Below are 26,633 nucleotides of genomic sequence, written 5' to 3'. Positions count from 1 at the left end.
AAAAAATCAGAATATATAAGTAGTTTTAAAGCAGTTCAGTAGCTATTTGTACAGTCTATTGAGATGTGTGAAATCTCAATAAATATATAGGGTCAATATTTTCTTTAGGTTATGTTTTGCCCTTATGAGTACAGTCATTTTAACATATGAATGGCATCTGTAGAGTGGTTATATTCTTATAACTGATTTTCATCTATGTCTGTAGTTTTATGAAAATAGTAACGAAACTATAGTTTTAAAGTACAGAGAATTCAGCCTGTTGAAGCAGTCATTACTTTTATCACCACAAAGCTTTTCTTTGCCAAAAGCTGATAGTGATGTCTGCGTTTCTCTCCAGAAGTGTGGGGTCAGACAGCCCATGTGGGGCCCCCGCCCGCTGGACCCGGTTGCTGTAGGTGCTGGAGAGGAGGAGGATCCCGGTGACAGGGGACAGCGGCGAACCCCCCGCCTTGTGCAACACATCTTCTGTTCTGCGGTAAAGATGGCGGCGTCAGAGGGGGCGCGCAGCGGCCGGACAACGGCAAGACGATCCTGAAAAGCTCCAGATTTGACCGAATCTCGCTCGTCCGTCACCGTTGATTTCTGCTCGGATACCATCTGGATCACCGGGATAGAGACAATCGCTGTCACCCGCCGGGGTTGCGATTTTATTGTTACTGGCAGGGTGGGTGGGTTTCACTGATAGCTGCTAACGTTAGCCTACAGGCTAGCCAAACGAGCTAATACGGGCTAGTTAACGTTAGCTCTGTGAAGAACAGCGGGGAGGGGATTGAGGAAGACTATTCGGGCCAGGCCGCTCCAGCTTGGGGGAATGTGAGCCAGAGGTGCGCAGGGGGGTTTGCTCGCTTCGTCCCAAACGTCCTTACATCAAACTACCGGGATGGGACAGCAGGTAGGCCGCGTCGGTGAGGGCACATCGACCGGACTCCAGCCACCACAGCCCCACGCGTCCCAACCGCACCAAGGGAAGGGGAACCGGGGGAGCGGCGCCGGGAGGAGACCCCGAGAACCCGGCAGTAGCACCGGGACACCACCGGGCAGGACTGCTGCAGTCAACGTGCCCGATCCAGGGATCAATATATTTACTCAGCATTCAGGTAACGATAAAAATACTTGGTTAACAAAGGTGTGGGTAACGATGAAGGAGTGCGGTTTTACTTTTATATGTTTGCTGCTGATTAGCGACTGCTAGCTGAGTCCATGCTAGTTTGACAACGACGCGTTAGCGGAAATAGCCATGCCAACCAACATTAGCTTTCCATGTCTCATCCATTTTACTCTGTGTCTCTCTCTCTCTCTGTGTGTGTGTGTGTGTGTGTGTGTGTGTGTGTGTGTGTGTGTGTGTGTGTGTGTGTGTGTGTGTGTTAATTTGTCCATTGTCTGTGTGTGCAGACATGGGGCAGAAAATGCTCACTTGCTCATACTTGACTCTAGTATATCAGTACGTTGGAGCGTATGTAATGCAATGCATGTGACCCAAAGCTCCTAAAAGGAAAAGACAATGTCTCTGAAAAAGAGGAAGAGTTTTCTGGGATATCCCTGAAGAGTCCTTCCGCAGGTTATCTAGTGAAGTTTACCTCCACGGCCCGTCTGTGCGATACTTGGTTTGGTAAACAGTGATTTTTGCCTCCGGAGGTTGAGTAGCAATTCCGCTCCATTAAGTCACTATGGCAGCCGCCACAGGCTCACATTACAATACCTAGTGGTTTTCACATGCTCACTTACATCCTCCGTCTGATCATTTCTACTGTTACAACGCACTCAGCCAGCTGACTGCACAGTATGATCCAGCGGGAAATCTATGTGAATTATTTAAGTCACCTTCTGTCATTATGTGATTACACACACAGGCAAACATCAAAGTTTAAAGCTACTCCTGCGTGATTAAAGTTTAATATCTCAATGTCTGTCGCCTCACATGATCAGTGAATTCATGAAGTAACTCATGTATGGGCTGGAATAATGTGGGCGAGTGGTCACATGAAAATAAATGACACGGACAAGACATGTAGTCACCCCACCACCATGTACTCACCCCACCATCATCCATGTTCCTGCCTCAGAGCCATAGCTATGCATTGATATTGTCATCGGCACTGTGAGTCATGGAGGACAGCACAGATCTACAGTATCTCTCCTCTTTGAACCATGGAGAAACAGCCCAGCCTTAACTATGCCATGCCCTAGATGGCCTGCCTCTTTCCTCCCAGCCTTCTCCCTTTAGGCAGGGTCTCTCGGAGGTTAATCTGTGGAGATAAGTAATAAGAATGACAGGATGCGTACTAGGTGGCATCTAAAATATCATTGTCATTGTAATGCATTTTATTCGTACAGGGCTTTTCCAAATACTCAACTTGATTTTACTCTTTGAGTGTCAACCCGGCGTTATATTCGATGTCTGTCTACCTGCAGTTAGCTTTGTTTTTCACTCGCATCTCTTCTCCAGTGGATGGTCTCTTCACAAGTGCTGCATAGATGTGAAACTACTGGCTTCACTTGCCGAGTTTCCGCTGATGTCGTAGACCCGACTGCCTTACACATTTGCGAGAGAGTAAGGACGCGCGGAAGGTGCAAGCTTTTGGGAATGGAAAGCATTTTCAATTCCTGGCTGTCACATCTGAAAAGTAACCCTCCTCAGTTTGAAGTACATACACAGACAGACAGACCTACTAAGTGCAGCACCACTCACTGTCGGCACTGTTCCCTTCTCTCCGATGTCGGGGCAGGAGTGGCCTTTTTATAGCAGCCAGGATGCAGTCACATAGCCACTCTGCAGAAAGACTTCTACTCTTCAAAGCACACAATAATAGAACAAAGAGTCTTAAGAGAGGAAGCTTGGGATTGTGCACTCACTCTTTCACTGTCTATCAAAGTGCCTTTTTTCTGCCAGTCTATTTATGTGATAATGATGCAGCATTATCTTACATCTCTTTGTGGGTGAAATTCGGACTTATTCTTTTAAGGAGGTCGTTTGAATCCTCAGTTGGTCAGTTTTTATTCCAGATAAAACATTATATTTGTCAATCTGTTATTTTTTCCTTAAACTACTTCATCTTTTCGTTTGTAAAATGATCATGTAACCAAGTCATTTAAGTGATAAACGACTAAATTGAAGCAACCAATTTTCTGTCGTTTGATTTATCTGTTCTGTTATAGTGTTGATTGAGTTGATAAGGTAGCTAGATTTGAGTTGTGTTTATTCGACAATGCCATCGTGTTACCAGGTCTTGTCTAGGAAGTTGAGATAAAATGTATTGATCCCAGTCTGGGAACTTGAAGTGTCACATCAGAGAAAGAGGAGTCAAAGAACAGATGCATAGTGCGGTTGTGAGGGTTGTGAGTCAGTGTGATGAGGTGTTTGGTTGATGTCAGATCTGATTTAATGTTGGTGCATGTTTTTGCATCTATTATTGATTGTGTTTTTAGAGGCATGATTTGAAAAACGTTCCATAGCTTCATAAGCACTTTATAACAGAGTAGCATGATACTTCATAGGCTAAATTATGGATTTTGGGGTGGAATTGAAAGGTACCAGTCTATGAGGAATGTGCGTTTGTGTGTTGAGCTCATGCCTGTGTGTTGCTGCCTGACTTTCCATTGAGTGTCAGTGGGTTTTATATGTGCACATGCTTCCACTAGAGTTTCTGTCAGTAAACCTAATACCACTGAGTCATTTTGGTGGAGGGGCAAACAAAGAGGCTGGAGGGCATTGGTGTAAATTTGCTCTTGATATGCTTGGCTCAGTGGCCTCTGCCTTCCCTCTCCTCCATGTCTCCTCAGTAGCAGTGAGTTTTTTTCTATAGATTCAGGTTTTGGTCTGCCCCTGTCTTTCTCCACTTCAAGGCGAGTCAGCTTCTGTCCCCTGCTCAGGTGAGCAGCAGTTCTCCTCAGCTCATCACTAATTTAGCATCTCTGTCTCTCAACAAGACTCCACCAGACAGACAGGCCAACTAAAAAACACTGAGCTATTCAAGGACAGACAGGGTGCAGACTGCTTCTATGCTGGTTCAAAGGGAGCCATCCAGACAGCCACCTCTGTGTGTTGGTTGACATGCAGTATTGGTGAATCAGTGGCTGCAACGTATTGATGGATCCACCCCTTTAGCCCTGTCAGGAGTTCCGAGATTTCCGTCTCTGCAGTGGGTTCATCTGATACACCACTGCAGTGAGGAAGGTCCTTTGCTATTGAACTGGCACAGAGGGTGAATCTGCTGAGAAAATAATTGCATTTATTTATTTATATTGCAATATTGCACTGCAGCTTATCACTTCTCAGGATTTGTCACCTCAACATGTCTTATTTTTTGCCTTTTTTTAAATTAAAGTTATATCTTGCTTGTAAAATACCTGATTGGCATATTGACAGTGTAAATGAGCTACTTCTGAAGGGTTTTTTAAAAATAAAATCAACAAAGCCATACGCTAATCTATTTTTAGTCTAAACAGATAGAAATTGGGGCAGATGAGTGGATTGGAATATTTTTTGGCAGAAGCACTCATAGTGAATGTAGAGCGAGCTGTACCTAAAGTGCAGCACTATTAAAGCTGCCCAGAGGAGAAAAGAGATGCCTGGATCCAGGATATAAGAACCTAAGCTGATTTGCATCACGGGTGAAATTAGATTAGAGACCAATCCACTTTTCTATGGACTCTATGTGCTAAAACCCCAACAACCAGGATAAGTCACACAGCAGCTACTGCAATATCTGGGGAAAATCAAGTTTCAGACGCTTCTGTGGCTATGGGTGAAATTTTAAAAGGCTTTAAAAGATAATATCATGGAGTGAAGATGATTTGTTGATTAAAAACTAGTTAGTCAGTCCTAGTGATTGTCAGTAACCACTAGGAGGTGCCATGGCCACACCTCCCCAGGGTGAAACTGGTTAGGAATTAGGGCAAAACTGGTGAGTCTGACTGATTGTCTCAGAGATGGCAGTAAGTGTGGTTGGAGTGTTTAACACAATCAAAAATGGTCTTACATCTGAAGACTGTGTGGACCATTGTGCACTCTGTAATGGTTGTGTGTTTAATCATTTATGTCTCTCTGTGCCTTCATCCTCATCCCAAGACTGCACTGTAGCACAACTGACTGCCAAGCCTCGACTATTAGTGCCTGCAGTTGACTGGCTCTGCCGGCCTCCTCTCTGTTGAACCCTGGCTGTTGCAATGGGCCTGAATCCTAAATCTACCTTAGACATTAAAAGTCAGTCAAATCTCCAAGAATGTGCCATAAACTAATGTTACCACACACAAAACACAATTCAGAGGTTTATCTAGCTCAGTTGTCACCCCCCCCCCCCCCCCCCTCCCAAAGCTTTAATATTGTTGTGACTGTGCCCCAACGCTCAGTTGCAGCCTTGAGCCTTTGCATCTGCTACCAGTCAACCTCGTGTACTCCCGAAAACCACAGTCCCAGTATTTATTCCTTGGCCTCAACTCTCTTGCAGCTTATATCATTAAAGAGTGAGGATTAATCTGAACAGTGAATGATTGGCTGTGCAGATGGTGAAACCATCCCTTGCATCTGTCAGCTTAAAAACACCAAATGTTTTCAATTTGTGGAGAGGTCTAGCCAAATTGTTGTGGTGGCTCCTGGTTAAATTGGAGTTTTCACTCTCTAGCTGCAATGGTGCAGCAGGGAAAAAATTAGATATGGGGTAGGAAAGGGGGGCAGTCCCTGTGCCAAGTCTGTTAAGCACTGATTCGCTTCCAGGATCAGTCCTCTGTTGCTGGCATTATCACTGCTGCTTATCTTTCAGGTTGCAGGCTCGAGACTTGGCTGGAAATGCACACACACTTACTGTTAACACTCAACACATGCATGAAGACATTCAGGCACACTCACTCACTTTATTTGTGTCATTGTCAGTGAAGTTGTAATGTGGGGCAGCTCTTTCTGAGGATTATCCAGCACGTCCTACTCTTACAGTGTAATCGGCCACCAGCTGACCAGTTGGTCAGAAACCCATAATCTGGGTTCTCCATGGCAAGACTGTACTCAAATATTCCATTTGATGCATGTGACTTTTCTGAGAAGAAACACAATGTTGTTGATCTTGAGTGGCTTTTAGTGATTTGTCCTAAGAATGGTTGGTGATTACATGCCACCCCGCTGCTCCGCTGTCATGTTATTTCTTATCATTACTTTAGATAACTGAAGCAGTAGATACAGTGTGAATTTGAAAGAAAAATATGTCAATATGTATATATGATAAGTATATAATATATGTTAGATAAGTAAAGAAACCATCCACTATAATTGCATGATGTACACATTGCAAATAGTTGCTCCACGGGGCTGGTTTTGCAGCCGGGGACATCTCAGCTGTCTAACTAAGAGCATGGCGGAAGTAAAATCTTCCGTTTGGGCTCCAGTCTGTTCTTTAAACTGAGTCATTGTAAAGCAGCTTAAACCTACACCTAAGCACAGCTTAACCACACCACACAAAGATTAGCTGTTCAGACGTCAAAATCCACTGGTTCTACTGTAAACCCTCATTGGAAGGAAAGGAGAAAAGCTAGGAGGCGCCAACAAGGAGAGTGTCCTTCTCAGGCTTTGGAGAGATTTGGTGCGGTGAACACACCTCTTTACCTGTGGGGAGTTGGCCACATAAACACCCATCTCAGCCAGACATATTAAAATCATCCACATGAAGCTCATTGCATGATGTATTTGACAAGAGTGGGCAGGTCTGCAGTGAGGACAGTGCTCTGACATTAGCGTAATATTTCCATTCTGTGTACTTTTCTGTGAATTTATGGCTTCTGCTGGACAGAAAAACACACTTTCTTTTTGACTTGGGAATTGAGCAAGGCTGAAGTAGAAATACTTGTTAACAATCCAAAAGCATGTTTTTGCCTCTTTTTTTTTTCATTTTACATCACAAGGACTGAGTGATATTTTTAAGCACAGAGACCCTGTACTCTGCACCAAACCGGTCAGGGAGCCTGACTATGACTCTGTATTTTGTATGTATCAAAATAGAATTAGTCTATTAAAATATATATTCAGCCTTAGCCTGTCAGGCCATATTTGCCCTGTGCGTGAAACAGACCACTGCAGTGTGGATGAGGAGTTAGTTTCAAGTCATCATACGCCGCCAATCCTCTCTGCTGTCACATAAAGGAGCACTTAGCTTTTTTGCCAGAACACCTAGAGGGAAGCACTTAGAGCCCATTATTAACCCATAACAAGCCCTGAGAGGGGCAGGGCCGGGTGAGCTGTGGGTTAGGACTCTCCATTCCACGATGATCCACTGGCCCTGAGGCCCAGACTGGTGTTTGTCCACTCCCTAATTGGTGTATTTCCATGTAGACAGCAGACACGATTGCTTTATGGACAGAGCTGAATAGAGAACATTCACAGGTGTTTCCAGCAGCGGCCTGTATGTGCATGTGTAATTACTCACTCAGGGAGGGTTGCAACATAAGGATTTGTTAAAGGTGGGGATGTGATTGATGTAGATGTGCGAATGTGCTAGTGATGACATGAGTGGACTATGGGCACAAGAGAAGCGGATACATGTATGTTGCTATTGAGTGTATATACTGTATATATGCAATAATTACACTACTGATGGGGTGCTTCTGACTGATATCAGTAAGCAGAAGTGCTGTGTTGTGTTCAAATGATAAATTCCAAGTCCTCAGAAACAAGGGAATATCTTCCTGAGCCAGTACACACACACACACACACACACACACACTTGTGATGTGGCATTAATGAGGCTATTGTCCTTTGTCCAGTCCTCTTGAACAACAACTGACTCTCGTCTCTCCTCTCCAGCCGTGGATTCTCTCTGGTCTGCTTCTCAAACTGTTGATGGGTATTAGTTTCAAGCATATTAACATACATGCAGTTCAACTAATCTTTTTTTTCCCCATTGATTATTTTTGGTTGATAAATCCATTAAACATGTACTCTATAAAATGTCTAAAACAAAAAATGTCTGTCACAAATAACGACAACAGAAAAACAAAAAAAAACATTTGTAGCATTTCCAGTCAATTAGTGGTGATTTTGAACAATTTTATTGCAAATATACTTCTTTAAAAGCTTTGATAAAAGTTTTGCATTGGGTGTGTTTGCTTGACTGAGGCATCTCAGCCCACATTTAGCTTTTGTGGCAGCTATGCGTAATATATTATGTAATTCTGTTTCAAGACTCATTACTTTACTGTTTTCCTTTTCCTTCCCTGTAGTTTTATACTACATAGGCCCGAGCTAATGATTATTGTCATTACTGCTTAATTTGTAGATTGTTTGTTCTCCAAACATCCAAAAACAATTAAAAATAGATTGTTTCCATATTACGTTGAAGGGTAGAAAGGTTAAAGGGTCTGTGGAGATTTTAAAGCCATAGAGTGATTTGAAGCTATTTTAGTAAAACTGACTTCACTTCAGTCCTTGCATTTCCCCTAACTTTAAGATTTCTTGTGGAAACTGGCCACATCTTAGAAATTCCCCTCAGAGGTCCTTTGATGATATCACCAACAATGTGTCTGCTATTCTCTTTATGAGACGTAGGTAGAGCCGTTGCAACACGATTTATTATTGAGTCTTAATGTGATGTGGTGAATGTCAGAGGACAAATACATGCTGATACTAGATTACAACGTACAGTAGATCACTGCGAAGTAGTCTCTGAGGGTCCAGCCCTTCTTTTATCTGTGACTCTCCCTTCGTCTTCAACTTTTCTGCCTGAGTCCGCCATAGGATCTGATCGGGCCTGTCCTGTCAACTTATGTAATGTTTTGTGTATGTGGGGCTAGTCTGTGGCATTGTCTCAGGTTTTTGTCAGGGCTTCCTGCAGGCAGCCGGCCGTCTATCTCCGCACCACCATCACTATGTGCTCTGTTATTTCTGGATGTCATGTTGCCATGTTTTGTTCTCCAGCAGCTAAAAATACACACTTACCTCTGTGGTCATGGGCTTTAGATATGGACTGTATTGTTTTTGATTAGGGTGTGTAAGTGATGTTATTGTGTTGTTTAATACTTTGGCACAAGGAGGTTGGTTAGTGAAGTGAAAGCTTCACAGGCGCACGGAGACACAAACGCTCATACAAACAGCTGCAAGGGAAGCAGCAGGGTGCAGGGACAGCCAAGGAGATGTGTGTGCATGTGATGTGGATATGTGTGTCTACATGTTATGTGTGCTTTGGGTCTGGGGTCACCTCTGTCCCAGCTGTCTTATGGGCTGCTGGCTTGGCGTGCCCCTCAGACTTGCAAATACCCCCTCAGCTCAGCTAAGCACAAAGCCGTAGTTTCTTCACATCGCACATGTGCTACACTTGACAGCACATACGCACACTGAGGCACCCACACGGGCACACGACATACCCCACGCAGGCCAACTGCTCCCTCAATCAAACGCTTCAGCACATGAGGTTCGAGCTTGGCCAAGCAGAACTGCGTCTTGCTGCTGGTCTGGTTTAAGAAAGATTTAAAAGTGTTTTAAGAAATATGATCATGATGAAACTGTCTCATGCTCTTGATTTGAGCCTTGGAATAATGTGTCTTTAGGTGTTGGTCTGTGATGACTGGAATTAAGACCTTTGACAAACATGTGTGTCATAATATCACTGCTTCATTAAAAACATTCCTGAGAAGAGTGATGTGATATGTAGCTATGTAAAAGGAGAAGCTCTGACAGTTGGCTCAGCCTGGATACGGCAGTTGCACATTTACACACACACACACACACACACACACACACACTCTCTCTCACAGAAGAAAAGTGGGGGTCAATAGGACCTCTCCTCCCCCTAGACCAGCCATCTGCTGTCGGTCACAGCGCTGGTTTAGGCCTCACGCACGCCCACACCACACACACACACACACACACACACACACACACACCAAATTCAGCTCAATTTTCCTCCATACCATATACCCTGCCCTGCCCCCCAACCTCTGTATATACATACCCCCTCTTTCTCTCTCTTTACCACACGCCTTTCTCGCTCCCTCTCTCTGTCATGTTTTGCCATCCCTTACAGAGCGTTAGACCACAGTGAACATCAGTCATGGATGTCTGTGCTCTCCAGATGGACCTTGGAAATCTTGACTTCCCTCGGCCACATCAAAGGTCGTAGGGAGGTCCCAACAGGAGTCAGCTAGTCACTACTGTAACTTCAGAAGTTGAGGTGGTTTGATTCAAGGACAGCGTGGGTAAATACTTTGTCTGGGGGGTCTCCGTCTCTCTGACCACTTCTCATACACCATTTGTACTCCATAGTGAAGGAGATGGTTTAGAGAACTTGCTTGTGCTTCTTATTCTTTGCGAGGAGAATGTACATTTGTGCTTTTCAGTCTCCATTGTCTGAGTCTAAATAGACACAGTCAAACAATTGCTTGGAGTCAGCACAGCGGATTGAGGAAAACCACAGTGTTTCTTTGGATACTGGGACTGATTGCTGACCAGACCAGAGCAGAAGATGTACTGGGAACTGTGGCTGAGCCAGATCACGGCCAGTGCTGCGCTACAGTGCATGCTGGTGCAGAACAAAGGTGGGACAGCCTTGAAGATGATGTTGCATAGTGGACTGAATAGATATTACGGAGAGACATAGTTTGGCAAATAAGAAAGATATTTAGTTCTATTTAATGCTGCTGCAGGTCACACAGCTCGGAAAGTCTCTCTGCTCTCATGCATGCATATGGCATGTGCCTGCCACATGGTGTAGACTAACAATGGAAAATGCTTAATTTCTTAATGAATTTCTGCCAACTTTGCTAGATTAGAGCATGGACACGTTTTCACTCAATTCTTTGAATTTCATATATCAGCGTAAACTGGTCTGTGGAAAAATGAATGCTCATTATGGCCTTGTGATTATAAAAAAGTTGCTAGGCATCTAAGATTTAGAAGTTTATGTTCTCAATTCTCAAATAAAAAAATGAAATCCAAAGAGTGATATTAACTTCTGATTTGTGTGTGATTGTTAACTCATTAGCTGACTATAGATTTCAATTTTCACCGCTTTTGTGACAGTTTGTGTCATTTACAGTAGTATTTTTTTTTTTTTAATTAATTTTACACAAGTTCCCTTTCAGGTTGCATTTGTTAGTTTGATTGACTCTCCTGTTACTAGACCTGGGACATGTATCTAATTTAAGATATGAGACTAAATGTCTTGTTAGATTGTCTTAAATTGAGTCTGTTTTCTCTTCGTAAAGACTACATTACATTTGTGAAATGATGAATGCATCTCTCTGTGACAGTTAAAGCTACATTACAGTTTTTCATTTTAATTTTTCAATTCAGCATTTCTTTTATTTTAAAAAAAACAGCATGTATTCATATCCCATGCAGAGATAAACATGCAGATTGTTCTTTGCCACCTTTGCCAAAATCTGAACATGTTGGCAGTGAATGTGTCTGACAGTAAAGAGAACTGCTGCAGGCGGAAGAAATGGTTATGAAATAACTAGTTTTTTCTTCTCTTCCCAAGTGTGTAGGTGGTAGCTTGCTGGCAGATGTTTAAAACTGAAAGAAAAACCTTTTGTTGTCCTCATCAGACAAAATTTCCAATCATACCCATGTGATGTTGTGACAAAAATAAAAATGAGCAGACAGGATTCGAAACCACTCCGCTATACAGAAATAATGACAAGTCTGTGCTAATGTAGTTCACTGGCAAGCTACTTTTTATCTTGAGCTGTATGCATACAAGTCATATAGCCACTTGGAAACGTAATACAGCCAGATCACCTCTAATTATGGTCATCAAGTTGAGATTTGTATTTTCTATGCTGTTTTTTTTTTTAAATATGCTTACATGGGCAAAATATAAACACACTCAGTTTAATGCAATCTTACACAACTATACTGTAAACTTCAACCTCCAAAACAGTTAGAGTTAAATCAAGACCTCTCTGGCACAGTCTTAACAAAAACTGAATACTTTTTAAATTTGGGATTTATTGCAAGGCCGTTGTTCTATTTATCTGAAATAAATCCAGGAAGAAAAACCATTCTGTGTAATGGCTTTTCTCTTTTAAACTTCCTCTGCTGAAGTTCTTGTTCTCCAATCTCCATCCATTTCACCACCCTCCTCCTCCCACTCACTCAGCAGCTGTCCAGACATGCAGTGACTTTGGCAGCAGCTGTTGAGTGTAGAACGTATTGGCTATGCATGTACAAGTTCATAATTGTGTGTCTGTGGGTGTGTGCTATGTAGCTATGGCAATCACTTCATCCTGTGTCAGGGGAGAATCTTTCCTATCCCGGAGGTGTTGTAGCTCCACCCTCTCTCTCTGTATATACACACAAACAGAAACACTCCCACCTCAGATCTTACCTAGCTCGGGCTAGACACAGCAGGTCTGCGTGTGTAGTCAGTGATAACAGCACTCTTCAGAGAGAGGACTCGTTTAAGTAATGCCTTTGAGGTGCCTGCAGGCGAGCAGCAGTTTTGAGGAAGAGTGGGCGGCTCTGAGCGGCCTCCATCGCCACACTGGGTTCAAGCAAGGGACTAATCCGCAACAGACAGGTAGACAACCCGCACGATGGACTCCAGGGGTTTTGGAGAATTAAATCTACCGTTTGTTTAGATGGCATCAGTCTTACCACCAGGCTGCCCTGCAACCCAAGCACTGCTTGTCTTAAGATAGAACTGGAAGAGGACAGCTTGTTAATATCAGTTTGTGCTGAGGAGGTCATTAGTGATTATGATTCTTTACTCTCGCCCTTGACCTGTGTGAACAGTGTTGCTTGTTTACAAGTTTCATGGTTTATCTTCTCCTTTCCCGACCATTCCTCCTGCTCTCCATCCAGAAGCTCTCCACCGGCCATTTGGCCTGGACTCTGCGGCGCTGACGGAGGCGGTGCGCTGGAGCTCCAAGGAGAACCTACTGGGGGCGGCCGAGAGCGACCCTAACCTCTTCGTTGCACTTTATGACTTTGTCGCCAGCGGAGACAACACGCTCAGCATTACCAAAGGTAAACAAGGACTGTGATTTTTTTTTTTTTTTTTAAAGATAACAGTAGAATAATTGCATTGGCCACAAATCTTTATTAACGTGAATGTGTTATCAGCTGCATCATGGCAACAAATTCTTCTTCTGTGTCAAATTCTTTGAGTACTCTGTTTCCATGCATCATCACTAAGAGTTGTTGCCTGGCAATGTGATGTTACTCCAGGAAAGATTTTTCCATTCATTGAGCCGCCTTGCCCACGCCTCCCTAAGAAACACTGTTGACATCTGTAGCTACACGTTTCCTGTGTAGCAAAGAGTCATCAGTGGATCCTCAAGGCGAGGCCAGTGATTGGCAGGTCAGCAGCTCCTGGAATGTTTTGTTTTTTTAATGAGTAGTTAAGTGTAGTTATACCAGAGGAATGTTGTGTGTCAACAGAGCTTACCTAATAGTAACTGTAATTTCACCTTTCCATGACATCAGCAGGTATCTAACCCCCAGCTATGACTGTCTTGGTCTCCACCCACACCCACACCCACACACACACACACACCACATCCCTCTTTCAAACTATAATTTAATTCTTTTACTCCACCTATGAGCCAAATGCTTTATTATTCACTAGTACAGTGGTTGAAGAATTGTAACAAGGGAATTTTAATCTGAGACCTGTGCAGACGATGCCTGTGATGTTTACACTCTGTCTAAATCTTTTCGCTATTTTCCTCATTTTTATTCCCCTTTCTGTTACACACACACACACACACACACACACACACACACACACACATCAAATCTCCTCTCTCAACCAGCAACAGTTAATCGGTCAACAAGCTCTCCCCTGAGTAATGAGCTTAAAATATCCTCATAATATAATCCAGAGACAGCCAAGGTTGTCTCCCCACCGATCTAAAGCATTAAACGTGGCAGAGTGTGTTAATTATCCATCGTTTTAAGGCTTCCACGGCAGCTGCCTGGGATGGAAATGATGTTTAGACCCTGACTCATGGAGTGAATCTGAGATTCCTGCCCACATGCAAGCACATGTGCTCTCCCAGGCTCCACAGCACTTTTCCTATCTGTCCCGCTCTTTGCTGTGTCACATGGAAACACCCCAGCATACCTCTAATGCTGCGTTAATATAGAATTTGTTCAACTGTAATAATAACAGGTGGATGAGCACAGCGAGCAGAGGCCGATCACAGAGAGGACTTAGCAGGCTCGCGTCTGGGGCTAATCATTGTCTGCTCTCTGTGCCAGGCCAAACCAGGCTAGGCCAGACCAGAGCCCAGCTTCAGGCACACATGGCTCCCAGTGTGAGAGAGGGAGGCAGTCAGTGTTTCCACTCCCACAAAACCTAGAGACACAGACAACAGACACAGAGGAGACTGGCGGATTGGTGGGCTGGATGTGGATAACCATGTCTGTTTAATGTAGCTCTGTGGATTGCTGGCATACTGTGTTGAGCTCTAAGAGCTCGACCTGCAGGTCTGGTTAGTGGTTACATGTTGGTGGGCCGTGGTTGTCTTACTGACTGGACCTAGCCCTGTTAGTTAAATGTTTACTCAACTGTATTGGACTGTTTAATGTTAGTCTATTACACAAGCCTTGTGACTGCTGTTTCTCACAGTTTAAGGCATTGTGACTGATTCATGGTGGCCTAAAATTCAGATCAGCTTTAACCCTGTCATGGCTTTAGCCCTCTCATTCATTTCAGTGAGGTCAGTCTGGTGTTGTAGCAGCAGTGACAGCGCAGGGGGCTCCATTCCAAAAAAAAAAAAAAAAAAAAAACAGGGTCTCGCGACAAAAATGTTGAACAAGGCTCAACTATGCAGTAATGTAGCATCATGTGGCAAGGTGCTGTGCTGGCCAATCAAATACATGCATGTACATTGCATTACTTTGTAATGTGAATAGTGTATTTGTACTGTTTATTTCTACATCCAGGAAGATGTAGACAGAAAAGGCAGTGTTAATGATGTGTGGCAGAAGATCCCACCACTGGCAGGCTAAACGTCTGCTCTCTGCCAGACCATCACTCCCATCCTGCCACTTCCCTCTGTCTTCTCCGTCTTGCCCTGTTCCCTTTCCCTAATCCTCCATTCAACATGCTGAGCGCTTCTCCATTCAATGTTGTTTGTTGTACTGATGCATCCCTCCCTCCTCCAGTCTCCAAGACATCAGCCTCTCCACGCTCATGTCTCCTGCACTGACGTCAGAGACAGACAGAGACAACAGACCAAGTCGCTACATGCCCGGTTTTGCCGAGCCTTCTATGACAGATATGCAGTTCACCCAACCCTGTCCTTGTTCCATTGCTTTTGATGTAGTTTCAACGAGAGGCACATCATATCCATGACTCCTCTTACTTCTATGAGAGCTGATACTAAGGCATTATGACCAGCATGGTGACCTAATGAGAAAGTTTTGTTCTATGATGTGTCTGAATTTGAAAAGAAATCAGACAAATGAAATCCTGTAATCACAATCAGACATTTAATTTTCTCATTTAACCTGAAGACATTTGTCTTGTGGCTTGCAAGTTAATTCAAGTACTGATTAGTTGTCTACACTCTACCTAAGGGACACTTTGACGGTAGGCTGGGTTCAAAGCTGTGACCACCAGGCCATTCTGCCAGCATCTGATCGATTCTTACACGTTTCCCCTTCCTGTGTCCAGGTGAGAAGCTGCGTGTGCTGGGCTACAACCAGAATGGAGAGTGGAGTGAAGTGCGCTCTAAGAACGGGCAGGGTTGGGTGCCCTCCAACTACATCACACCAGTCAACAGTCTGGAGAAGCATAGCTGGTACCACGGGCCCGTCTCTCGCAGCGCTGCAGAGTACCTCCTCTCATCCCTCATCAATGGGAGTTTTCTGGTCCGGGAAAGCGAGAGCAGCCCTGGACAGCTGTCCATATCTCTGCGCTATGAGGGGAGAGTCTACCACTACCGGATCAACACAGCCTCTGATGGAAAGGTAGACACATAGCTGCACGATTATCATTGTTGTTTTGTTATTTAGCTGCAGTTGGTGTTTGGACTTCACCAGAGTTCATCCTCTCTTTTTTTATTGTCTTTGCTCACACCGATGCCTCCTCCTCCCACTTCCCCTTCAGGTGTATGTGACTTCTGAGAGCCGCTTTGCCACCCTGGCTGAGCTGGTCCACCACCACTCCACTGTCGCCGATGGCCTGGTCACCACATTGCACTACCCAGCACCCAAATGTAACAAGCCCACAGTGTATGGTGTGTCACCCATCCATGACAAGTGGGAGATGGAGCGCACAGACATCACCATGAAGCACAAGCTGGGAGGAGGCCAGTATGGGGAGGTGTACGTGGGAGTGTGGAAAAAGTACAACCTCACAGTGGCTGTCAAAACACTCAAGGTTAATAAGCCCTTTTTATATCATGATTATATTTCTCTGAACTTAAAGTAGATTGAAAAACATCCTGTTTTTGATGGATATTTTCACAGGACCTTTGTAGCATTAAATGATGGGGCATGGGCAAAACAGTGGTTATAGATCACCACCTGCAGGTGGACTTTGGTATTACATATGATTATCACTATAGACACTGTTACATTTTTTCCAACTGTTACAATCTGTCTCTCGGTAAAATGCCTCTTTCTTTTTGTATTTCTTCCTGTTTCTACGATGACAGGAGGACACCATGGAAGTTGAAGAATTTCTGAAAGAGGCAGCAGTTATGAAGGAGGTTAAACACCCAAACCTCGTTCAGCTACTAGGTAAGTATTTCTGAAAATCATCATTATATATTTTTTTCATTGTATATATTACTTGTAAGTTGCTGTGCCTGATTTTACTCATATTTCTTGCAGTCTTTTGCACTCTTGCTGGCTTTGGCAGACACATTCACGCTTGTTGTTGGCATCTTTATTCTGCACAGGTGTGTGTACATTGGAGCCTCCATTTTATATTGTAACTGAGTACATGCCACACGGCAACCTACTGGACTACTTGAGAGAGTGCGACAAAGAGGAGGTGAACGCTGTGGTGCTGCTCTACATGGCCACACAGATCTCTTCTGCCATGGAATACCTGGAAAAAAAGAACTTCATTCACAGGTAAGGGGATTGTCTAAGTATGTCAGTGTGTGTATACGCACACTTCTCCTTGTATTCGTCCAAATATGTGAAAGACTAATTACTTCTTTTCTCTCTGTCATTCTCTCTCGTCCTCGCCTCACCCCTCAGGGATCTTGCAGCGAGGAACTGCCTGGTTGGTGAGAATCATGTTGTGAAGGTTGCAGACTTTGGCTTGAGCAGATTGATGACTGGTGACACCTACACTGCCCATGCTGGGGCCAAATTCCCCATTAAATGGACCGCACCTGAGAGCCTTGCATACAACACCTTCTCCATCAAGTCTGATGTCTGGGGTGAGCAGAACATGTGCATACAGTCATGATGAGTGTTGATTTTTGTCTTTTTTTCCTAATATCTATTGTCCTAATGTTTGACCCCCTGAATCTTTCTTCCTTACAGCATTTGGGGTGCTGCTGTGGGAAATTGCCACATATGGCATGTCTCCATACCCAGGCATCGATCTGTCTCAGGTCTATGACCTCCTGGAGAAAGGATACCGCATGGAACAGCCTGAGGGATGTCCACCTAAAGTCTATGAACTCATGAGAGCATGTGAGTGGTCTGGCCTACTTCTTACTTATTTACCAAGTGCTTGCACTGCACTGTTGAGACATGAATAGAGGCTGACAGCTGCGGTCGCCCATTTATCTTTCTTACATTTCTGTCAGAGCTTTGTCACACTTCACTGCATCCCCTTCTACACTGACTGAAAGCTTGTCGTCCTGATTTTAGACAAAAAAAAATTCTTTCATACGGTCTGTGTAAGAAATGTTGGATTTGGAGCTGGATTACTTTAAAACCCATTTTGAGTCATGTGTAATTGTCAAATAAAACATTTCCTTGTAGTAATATGCCTTTTTGTCCGTGTCTCCCTACCAGGCTGGCAGTGGAGCCCATTAGACAGGCCTTCGTTCGCAGAGATCCACCAAGCCTTTGAAACAATGTTCCATGACTCCAGCATCTCTGAAGGTACAGTAACATGTGGCTTACTCTCAGTTCTCATGGAGTTTAATTGTTGAGGATGAGCTCAAAACATGCTGGAGCTTCTAAAGTAGCTGCAGTTATTAGGATGAACATGAAAACTGGATCTCATCCAGACGACTGACTTTTGTTTCTACTTTTTAAGACAAGTCAACTGCCTGTTCAGCTCATGACAGAGAACTGAAAAGTGTAGTCAAGAATCAAGAACATACAGTGTGTTGGAGTTTTGCAGGGGCTGCCTTTCAACTGACTGTTCTCTCCTTTGTACATTACAGAGGTAGCAGAGGAGCTCTGTAAGACGGCCTCCTCTGGTCACTGCGGACCACTGCATTCTTTCAGTCATGACATGCCCCTCCTGCCCTCCAAATCTCGCACACTCCACAAGCACACAGAAAACAAGGAAAACATCGAGGGTGGACTGGACGGGCGCACTGACCACAGCACGCATGGCCACTCAGGTACAGCCAGGCATCCCTACCATACTACCAACCAGTCAGGTGCACCACATTATAATTCTGCAGGTATGCCTGAGGACACCACTTCAGAGAGTCATCTGCAGCGTCGCCAAGCCCGCCGTCTGAGGAGAAGAGCAGTCATTTTCCTTAACAACTGACCACCTGTCAGTTGACCAGTGCTGTCCCACGGCAGTTCTGCAAGCACAGCCTGTCATCCATGTGGTCCATGTCATCCAACAGCATTTAAAAGATTTGAAAAATAAAAATAACACAAAACTAAAATAGAAGATATATTATGAAGATTTCATTAAAATCTTAAGTAATCCTGCAGCAATTAAAAGATCTCAAGAAATACTCAAACATGTGCCAGCTGTGTCAACATCATGTAGTACTCGGGGATAATGAAGAAAAATACTATTATAGATACTATTATTATTAGACTATACTATGTGAGACTGCCGCTACATTCAATATAATAATAATAACAATCCTTTGTCCTCCATTATCCCCAAAGAACATATTAGACATGTCATCATAGTACACTTATTCAACATGTGACATTTTTTTTTAAAAACACTTTATTTTCCCATCTTAATTAGTTTTGCTGACAGGATACAGTGATTCCATGCACTGCAAAAAAAAAACTCAACAGCAAACGATTTTAGTTTCCTCCAGCATTTAAACGTGGTCTCAACTTATCTGTTATGTGATCCAGGTGGTCACTGTGAGTCAGTCTCAAACACTCCCAAGTATAATGAGTCATTTCCATGTTCAACTGAACCATTGTCCCTTGTCTATGAGACATATACATATGACAAGTGTCTTTTACCTATGATGTGAGTCAACAAAAGGAAACAACACCTTGTATAAATATTTTCTAACCCTAATATTAAAGTCCCATCATATGTCTGTTGTTTGTCTTGTCTTGTTTAAGTTATTACATATTTATTTGTTTAATATTGAAAATAAAACTTTATTTATTTGTGTGTTTGAAGGGCTTTTCATATTTGTGTGTTTATGTAAAAAGACAATCTGTTCTTTGTTTTTGTTTTGGTCTGTTTTTTGTCACTGTGGCCATTTATTTGTCTTGTCCGTAAACACAAGTGGCCTGGTCACTATTAAAAAGAACAGGAGTGTTCACCAAGTCATAAATCCAGTTAAAGTGATACATGCAGAACACGTCACAGAGGTATAAAGCACAAGAGTTGTCACAAGACCGCCAGTTGTCCTAAATTGTACATAAAAGTGTGCAAGAAAACTACAGTCAATATGTTTTTTATTTCCATATGTAATTGGTTGGCTGTGGCTCAGGAGGAAGAGCAGGTCATACACTAATCACAGGGCTGGTGGTTCAGTCCCCAGCTCCTGCTGTCCACAAGTGTTCTTCAGATTGTGCCCAATGGTCAGACTAGGTCCCAGCACACCAGTGAGTGAGTGGCAAATTGTTACACTCTTTGAATAAAAGTGCTATATAAATGCAGCCATTACTATTCACCATGGTGTGTTGTAAATATTTATTGTTTGTGTTCATTTACATTTAAATGCACATTATTGATGGAGAGAGTTTAAGAGATGTTGGGATTCTGTTGTTAACTTGCTACTCTCTGCTCCTATTCCCTTCAGAGCTTTGATAGATAGAATTGACTGGTTTTTGCAGTTTTCCCCCAATGTCATTGTCTGGTTGGTGAAATTTGTGCACCATTCTCTATTTATTTATGGACTAGCAGGCTTCTTTCAGCAATGTTACACAACAACTTTCCTAGTATCAGGGGTTGGGCAGTTTCTGGGTGGCTCCTATTATCATGAAGTCCCAGAGGTGTATTCATCGTCCTATCTTTTACAAGAGCCACTTGTAAATCATTGAGTTAGTGTGTGCAGTTGCATGACTGGCATGGCCTTGAAACTTTCCATCTCCTCTCCTGAAATGCTTTTTCCTTACTCATGAGTCCCCGAGGAGGAAACAACAGCTTTTAGAGAGAAAGGGAATAGTCTGTCTTATTACAACATCACGCAGCTGTCTGATAGAATGAAGGACATTAAAGTACAGGCAAGGGAGCTAAAAGAATTCAGAACAATCCGTCATTACCTTTTTTTTTTGTTTGTTTGTTTTCTTTTTTTTGCATGATATTAAGCAACCTTGGATGGATGATGTATTTCTGCTGAGTTCAGCCCATCATTGTTTTATTGTTTTAAACCATTCCTCTCTTCTCTTTCCAGGCTGGGCGTCCTTGCTGGGAGGCGATGGCCGATCAGGCAGCTCTCCTGCTCTGCCCAGAAAACAACAGCCACGAGATAAATCCCCGAGCAGCCTTTTAGAGGATGCACAGGATATGGGCACATTTACACGTGACCGCAAGACTGGCTTTTTTAGCTCATTCATAAAGAAGAAGTCATCTTCTTCTTCATCCTCACCTTCCTCCCAGCATCAACAGAACCTTCCAACGCCACCCAAGAGGAGCAGCTCTTTCCGGGAGATGGAGACGCAGCCTCACAAGAAATATGAACCCACTGCTGATTTCAGCGCTCCTCCTCCTCTGCCCCAGTCTGACAGTTTAGGGGGCTTCTCTGCCTCTCCTTCCCACTCCCACGGGGAACCCACCCAGGCTCAGTCACGCTGCTGTGGGGCTGCTTTCGGACAGAAACCCTCTAGTGGAGGCCTTGGTTCACAGGTGACAAGTGGCAGCAGTTGGAGTGGCTTGGCTGGTTTTTTCACTCCTAGACTCATTAAAAAGACCCTGGGGTTACGGACAGGAAAGACAGCCTCTTCAGAGGATGGTGGAAGTATAGTCGGAGGGCCTAAACCCTTCCCTAGGTCCAATTCTACCTCCTCTATGTCAGCTGGGCTGCCAGACCTGGAACGCATGGCTCTAACTTTACCCAGGAACCGCAGTGCTAAACCCCCTCTGGAGAGGACTGCCTCCACAACCTCCCAGCCAGAGAATGGGGCTGCACGGCCCTCAGAAACTCTGCTGAGAAGGATGGATGAGGGGACTGCACAGATCAGGGAAAGGCCCAAAGCCAAGCTGCTACCCCGGGGCACTGCTGTAGGGGTTAGGGCACCAGGCGTTGGGGGGGAGGTGGGGGAATCGGACAGTCTCTCCCGGGTCAGAGAGAGTAGAGAGGAGACTGGGGGGGGACTGGACAGGCAGCAGAGTTGGTCATCTCCATCTAAGACTTCTAGTTTGAGTGCTTCCTCAGCTGCACCAACTCACAACCACAAAGTTCCAGTCCTGATCTCCCCCACGCTGAAGCACAGCCCAGCTGACGTGCACCTAGTCGGGCTAGACTCTCAGGGGAACCGCTTCAAACTGCTGTCTGAGCACCAAGCAGACCGAGACAGGCCGCGACTTGTAAAACCCAAGTGTGCTCCTCCTCCACCTCCCACTCTGCGCAGCCTGCAACACTCCTACAGTGGTGATGGAGAGGAGCAGGTAGGGGGCGCGCCCGTGGAAGTGAACGGAGACACGTTGAAAGGTCACAGGTCAGGGCGAATGTCAGGAGGAGCGACGACGGGCAGACCGTCAGTGCCACCACCACAAGTGCCTCCTGCATCTTCCTCTTCCTTTTCCTCTTCTTCCTCTGCCACCACCAACACAACTCCCACCAAAATGGCCAACGGAGCCACCACCACTGCCTCGTCCTCACACACAGCACCATCTGCCGGTTCCAAAGTGGCACTGCGGCGAACCAGGCAGCAGGCAGAGAGAGTACCTCTGGAGCGGGTAAGCCGTGAGGCCCTGCTGGAGTGCGCTGAGTGCCTGAGCAGCGTCCTCCATGCCAGCTCCGAAAGCCCCTCCAGCAGCCAGGTGCTGGATGCTGGCCACCAGCTGCTAGACTACTGCTCAGGTTACGTGGACTGCATCCCTCAGATGAGAAACAAATTTGCCTTCCGAGAGGCAGTGGGGAAGCTGGAGCTCAGCCTGCAGGAACTGAGGGCCTCGTCATCGGGAGGAGGACTGAACAATGTGGGGCCCAACACTGTACTGGACAACCTGCAAAGCTGTATTAAAGAGATTAGTGACGTAGTACAGAGGTAGCCACTGTGACGACACCAGCCGTCAGCCCTAACTACCCAACAGATCGCTTATATTCCCTTTTTTATGTTTCTGGTTCTATTGACAGCTTTTTGGGGGACGAAATGAGAGGAATCTCTAAAGTACCTCAGAGAAATCTCTACAAAACGTAATCTTTTTATTGTTTACAAACAACAGTTTCATAAAATGCCAGTGTGGACACTAATTTGCTCTGACCTGTACATATTGAGAAATGTTTATACCAAACTAAATGTGGTTTAAGTCACACCATGAAATGTTTTGCCGCAAGTCTCTACCACGGCCTCTTTGTTAAATGAATGTCGAGTGTATCAGCTGTGTGTAGCCAGCCCAGAGAGTAGGTAAAGCTCCCTCTGCTTATCTGTCAGTCTGTCACATTACTGAGTGAGAGTGATGGTGGTTGTCCCCAGCCTTACCGAGAATACTAGACAACTGTTTTCCCCGGCTGAAACTCAAGCAGTGTTTCACAAATATGTGAATCATGTGTTTTCCGCTCAGTGTCTGGGAAATTAAGTGACCATAAGCCATTTTTTAAAGCCATCTGGGGTCTCAATTTGACACTTTTATTTTGTGTGCAGATGTTTATTTTGATTTTATTTCATAGATTGCAACTGATCAGTCAGTATTTTTGTGATTTGAGTAAATCTCCCCAAAACTGCTTTTTTTTTTGGTATTTGATTGAAGTCTTGTTTTTGAGAATGATCTTTAGAGAATAATCAGCTGTTCTGACAGTGACATTCCCACACGGTGAGACCATTGAAAGCTACTGAAGGGATCACTTACAGCATTGAAACTTGTGTTCATTTGACAAGCATGTAAATAAGCTCAAGAGAAACGTTAAGTTTACGTTTCAGTAATACCAAATACAGGCTTATCAAATCTAAACAGACAAGAAAAGATTTATATGAATCTATTTTGTCTATTCCCCACAATACTAAAGCATAAATGAGTGAATGTGGGGCATCTTATCATATGCACAGCATTTTGTCTTCGCTTCAGTGACGTGACAGATGTTCACACTTTAACACAGTGCCACATAGATGGGGAAAATCCCCGGTCCCCTAAAGCATTTCAATATTTATGTCCAGTTATCCTTGCACACTACATTTCTTCCTTGTATGATGGAGCATAAAGGAGTGGAGTGAGGAGAGGGAGAGCACAGGGTAGCACATGAGCAGGTGAACTGGGACAGTGTTTCTATAAGTGTCCTTCCGAGTATGGACAGTGCTGGATTCCCTGTAGCCTTGTCGTGGCCTCAGTGCCTCAAATTCTTCAATGTATGAACACTATGAAAATGCAGAGACCTACTTTACACTAATCACACAGTACTGATCTCTCAGCAAACAAACTGCAGTATGTCTTCAGCACATGAGCGATTTGTACATTATTTGGTTCAAAGAAAAATGCTTTTTAGAATGTCTATGTATGAACTTGAATTTTAAATTATTCTTTTTTTTTTTTAATTAAAAGCACAGACCTATTTTGAGAAAAGAGTTATGTAAATATTTGATTTATTTCATATCCAGGAAACAAAAGATTTATGTGTGGTCACAGCATAAAGAGCAATGTTTTTGACTGTAGAGATGTATTGCAAGACTGAGGCCCATCCACCCAGATCTGAAAATCTGCTTTATGAATGTATTATCCTTCAGTTCTGTCCAATGTTCATCTGCATGACTCTTTAATCTCTTAAGGTGCCATTTTTTTTTTATTATTATTTATTGGTTTTTTTTTTGTTTTTGTTTTTTTTTTTTACAGTTTATTGGCCCATAATTCTAATTTTGGTCACACTAAATAAGTCCAGAAACAGCTGCTCTGTTTTTTGAGCACAAACAAAACTGTGTACAGCGCACACACAACTCACAGATATTTTCATTTTCTTTGTTTGCTTTGGCTCACATCTTAATTTACACTGGATAAGATAAGCCTGAATAAGACACATTGGCTCATTGACACCTTGCATCTGAATATTATAAAATGTAATCTGACACTGCAGGTCCATAACACTTTCAAAATGTCCGTTGATAACACTTGATGGATTGCCAAGTAAAATTTCTTGTCAACTTGTTTTGTGGCGCATTTCGTGTCATCATTTCACGTTACTGTGTGTCAGGAAAATGTTCCCATTTCTTGCCAGACAGGATACTTTGAGACAAACTGAATGCCATCCTTGTTGTGTTCATGATTCTTGGTGCCTTTTTGTGAACAAATGATTTAAATACAGTCGCAAATAATTTATGCACACTGCGAGAAATCACAAGTGGCAATGTTTAAGTCTGTCATTAAAACATTCATGTGTTAGCTTTTCTTTGCCGTGAAATTGGGATAAATTTTGAGCAATCACTACATCATGCATTTCTGTCATTTGGAGGTTAACCTATCCAAACTCAAAACCAAAAGATGCACTTTGTTTCAATTATATATTTGGCTACTCGGTTATTTAGTTCATTTATTAGTGGCCATTAACACCGTTAGTGCAGCCATATATGTTCAGGTTTCCTCTTGAACAAACAACACACGAGTCTGCTGCACTAAATCCAAGCTGCTCTGTTGTCTCAAAATCTGATCACGTCAAAAGTTTCGTCTGAAATTTTTTTTCCTCTGAAATTGCCTAGCAACAGTCTGGTCCGTTTGCCTGTTGGGTTTCTATTGATTTTTAGTGCATCTCTGTGGAACAGGTTTCCCAAAAAAAGCCTTATCAAAGACAGAAAGAGAAAATGTGATCCTCCAGAATGGATGTTTGTTTTTTTTTTTTTTAAAGAAATAAAACACAAAGATTCAATCAATGGTTACAGTGTCAATAAATTGATTAGGTACCAATGGTGACCCCAACCCCCCCCACCATACACACACACACAAAAACACCTCCCGAATCTGATATCTGAACTGATGTTTCATATTTTAACTGACCACAACGTTTCTGTGCGTACTCATATCAGTCTTCTGCATTGTCTTTATTTATGTTGCCTGCATTTATTCTGTACATCTGTTTTATTTTCCCTTCTGTCTCCCTGTTTTGGAGAGCAGCTCTGGAGAACGTCTGCATCATTATACCAAAGGCCACTTCTTCAGTTGTACGAGTGCAATGTAAACCGACACACAGACATAAACACAGACACACCATAACGGAATATGTGAATCTAAACAGGGATGAAAAATGGCAGAGATGTTAACATTAACTTTTTTATTGTACAAAATATATATTTTGTGTTTTTGTTTTTGTTTTTTTGTTGTTTTTATTTAAAGCTCACGATATATTACTGTGAAGTTCTGCTTATCAGTGTTAAGCCTATTGTAAATAATAAAGATATTGATGAATACTGTTTTGATGTTGGTTGTTGAGCTGCCTTCAATAGCTTTATCAATTTTAGACACATTTTCACGATTGAAATTAGTGTTTTGGATTCAAGAGCAAAGGCACATTAGCCTCTTCAGACAGTTTATAGGTTCCATTAGTTATGTGTGAGGGGTCAACACATGAGAGCTTTCTCTAAATCAAATATAAATAAAAAGAAAATTGTAAACAGGAAACAGAGTAATTATGAGATGTAATATAATAGACTGATTCATAAATAAATAAAAAGCCTTTTTTAAATCAACTTTTAACTTTACTATAAATTCTGGTCTACATTTATCCATCAAAGAGACAAGAATATGAAAATGCTCATCATAATTTACCAGAGCTCAAGACATATTCAAATTTGTTTTATTTGTTTTGTCTGATCACTGGTTCGTACATCTAGTGGTAGAAAGTAATTTCCATAAAGTCAATTTTCTCAGTTATTGTTCTTAAGTACATTTCTGAGGTACTTGTACTTAAATATTTCCATTTGATGCTACTTTACACTTCTACACCACCACATTTCAGAGGGAAATATTGTACTTTTTCTTTTCCTCCACCCACTACATTTTATTCACAGCTGTAGCAGCTGTAGCTTTACTAGTAAGAATTCAAATACAAAACATGTTGTACATGAGTCAATAAAATATGATGTATTATTATAACAGATTGAGTTTAGAAAGTGTAAATGAAGTGTATACTTAGGTACGCACCCTGGCCAACTACAACATACAAGTACTGCTTATTTGTTTATGCACCAATAATGATGATCC

The 26,633-nt window shown here is 43.1% G+C and overlaps 1 protein-coding gene across 5 annotated transcripts; it reads left to right on the top strand.

Annotated features, from left to right (window-relative positions):
• Positions 1-327: 327 nt before the first annotated feature.
• abl2 (c-abl oncogene 2, non-receptor tyrosine kinase) lies at positions 328-25,843 on the top strand. 5 transcript variants are annotated; one of them, XM_071487786.1, is made up of 11 exons: positions 328-1,097; positions 12,785-12,946; positions 15,603-15,898; positions 16,038-16,310; positions 16,588-16,672; positions 16,834-17,011; positions 17,141-17,325; positions 17,432-17,584; positions 17,912-18,001; positions 18,289-18,471; positions 20,686-25,843. In XM_071487786.1, the coding sequence occupies exons 1-11, from the start codon at positions 881-883 to the stop codon at positions 22,503-22,505; spliced, it is 3,642 nt and encodes a 1,213-aa protein (XP_071343887.1). In that variant the 5' UTR covers positions 328-880; the 3' UTR covers positions 22,506-25,843. The 5 variants fall into 5 exon arrangements, with proteins under 5 accessions (XP_071343887.1, XP_071343886.1, XP_071343890.1 ...); XM_071487785.1 differs by having other exon boundaries at positions 329-1,097; positions 12,782-12,946; XM_071487789.1 differs by lacking the exon at positions 328-1,097 and adding an exon at positions 1,335-10,512 and having other exon boundaries at positions 12,782-12,946.
• Positions 25,844-26,633: the final 790 nt, after the last annotated feature.

The sequence above is a fragment of the Trachinotus anak genome, unplaced genomic scaffold, assembly GCF_046630095.1.
Source record: "Trachinotus anak isolate AG129_WGS33_773 ecotype Australia unplaced genomic scaffold, CSIRO_AGI_Tana_v1 ptg000010l, whole genome shotgun sequence".
NCBI lineage: Eukaryota > Metazoa > Chordata > Actinopteri > Carangiformes > Carangidae > Trachinotus > Trachinotus anak.
This window is presented reverse-complemented; position numbering and strand designations above follow the sequence as displayed.

Excerpts from the sequence above, each read along its gene's own strand:
- abl2 (XM_071487785.1), top strand. The coding sequence starts at position 881 with ATGGGACAGCAGGTAGGCCGCGTCGGTGAGGGCACATCGACCGGACTC. Across the intron at positions 12,947-15,602 it reads CACGCTCAGCATTACCAAAG|GTGAGAAGCTGCGTGTGCTG; the intron begins GTAAACAAGGAC and ends TCCTGTGTCCAG. Across the intron at positions 17,585-17,911 it reads CTATGAACTCATGAGAGCAT|GCTGGCAGTGGAGCCCATTA; the intron begins GTGAGTGGTCTG and ends TCTCCCTACCAG.